This window comes from Crassostrea angulata, chromosome 5, assembly GCF_025612915.1.
Source record: "Crassostrea angulata isolate pt1a10 chromosome 5, ASM2561291v2, whole genome shotgun sequence".
NCBI lineage: Eukaryota > Metazoa > Mollusca > Bivalvia > Ostreida > Ostreidae > Magallana > Magallana angulata.
This window is the reverse complement of record NC_069115.1, coordinates 14,754,468-14,755,782: the sequence shown is the minus strand read 5'-3', so window position 1 is coordinate 14,755,782 and position 1,315 is coordinate 14,754,468. Positions and strand designations below refer to the sequence as shown.

The following is a 1,315-nucleotide window of genomic DNA, read 5'->3' as shown; positions in this document are numbered from 1 at the left end:
CCCGTCCTATATATACATAATATGCATTGCTCGCGAGGAGCAATCTTTCTAAACGGGGTCAATTACGTAATGACATTGCTCGCGGAGAGCAATGATAAATAACTTACGTAATAATTAAAAAGAAGAATAATTTAATTTTAAAATACCGTTACACCTCCCCCTACTTAAGGTTTTGACTCCGTTCAAAATGAATAATAATAATTAAATCTGCAATTAAACAATATCTAACTTAGGATGATTATACAAAATATTACTCTTTACACATTAAGCAGGGTATCGGTAACTCATAAATATGTAAAATGCAGCCAGATAATTCAACTCACAACAAAAATAAATAAATAAAACATTAAACAAAATTGTACATCGCAGTTCATATATACAGTTCATGATATATACAGGTCAGTTTAACCAATGTTCTATTACACAGACATGTCCCCTCTGACAATTCTTACATTGCCGTGCTCGAAATGTTTGGGAATTTCGCGTAATATTTCACTGACCACATCTCTGAAATCGATGTCCTCTGGACTTAAGTCTTTGGAATATACGATTTTAGAGTTTCTAATTTCTTCTTCTGTACCGTCCGGTTTGCGTATCACCGTTTTGTTTAATGTTAGGCATATTGTCGATCGTTCTCGGATTGTGACGTTGTTGTTTTCATCAGTCTTTTTACTTTCATCACTTACGTCACTGTAATCGTCGCTAGGACTGTCGCTAATCACCTCAGTTTCGTTACGCACTCGTTTGTCCCCGTCTTCTTCATTATGCACTTGCTGCTCATCAATGTTGCCTTCACCTAAGATTTCTTCGACGAACGCCTCGTCCACACTACTCAGCTCCGCGAACTCGCAAGAACTAATGGAGAGATGCTCGAGGTCATCTTCAGCAGTGTTCGTTTTGTCCAAGGTTTCTTCTTCATCTGATGAGATGTTCTCGTAGAAGTCACTAAGTACGTACACTGGCTTCTTTGCTTGCATAAACATCTCCCGGTCGACAAGCTTCCTTTTAGAACTCATTGCTTCACTTAACTGTTCACCATGAAGTCCATGTACTGATATTAAATGTCTCTTTAAATTGAATTTCCTTACAAAAAGTCTTTGGCAAAAACTACAGTTTAAGCTGTTTACACTGTCACTGTGTTGCTCCCTACGATGCTGATGAAAATTACTAGATGATGTAAAAGTTTTTCCACAATCCTCGCACAACATTTGATAACGACTATTCTCTGTACCGAATGGGCTTCCTTACAGGTCGTCCCCTACGGGTCATTTTCAAACTTGGTTCTGATTGGTCAAGATCTGAGTCTTCTGCTTTT

The 1,315-nt window shown here is 37.9% G+C and overlaps 1 protein-coding gene across 1 annotated transcript; it reads right to left on the bottom strand.

The window, feature by feature from the left end:
- Window positions 1-419: 419 nt before the first annotated feature.
- Window positions 420-1,016, bottom strand: LOC128185123 (uncharacterized). Its single transcript, XM_052854799.1, has one exon. It carries the CDS (start codon window positions 1,014-1,016, stop codon window positions 420-422), a length of 597 nt encoding a protein of 198 aa, XP_052710759.1.
- Between the last annotated feature and the right edge of the window lie 299 nt (window positions 1,017-1,315).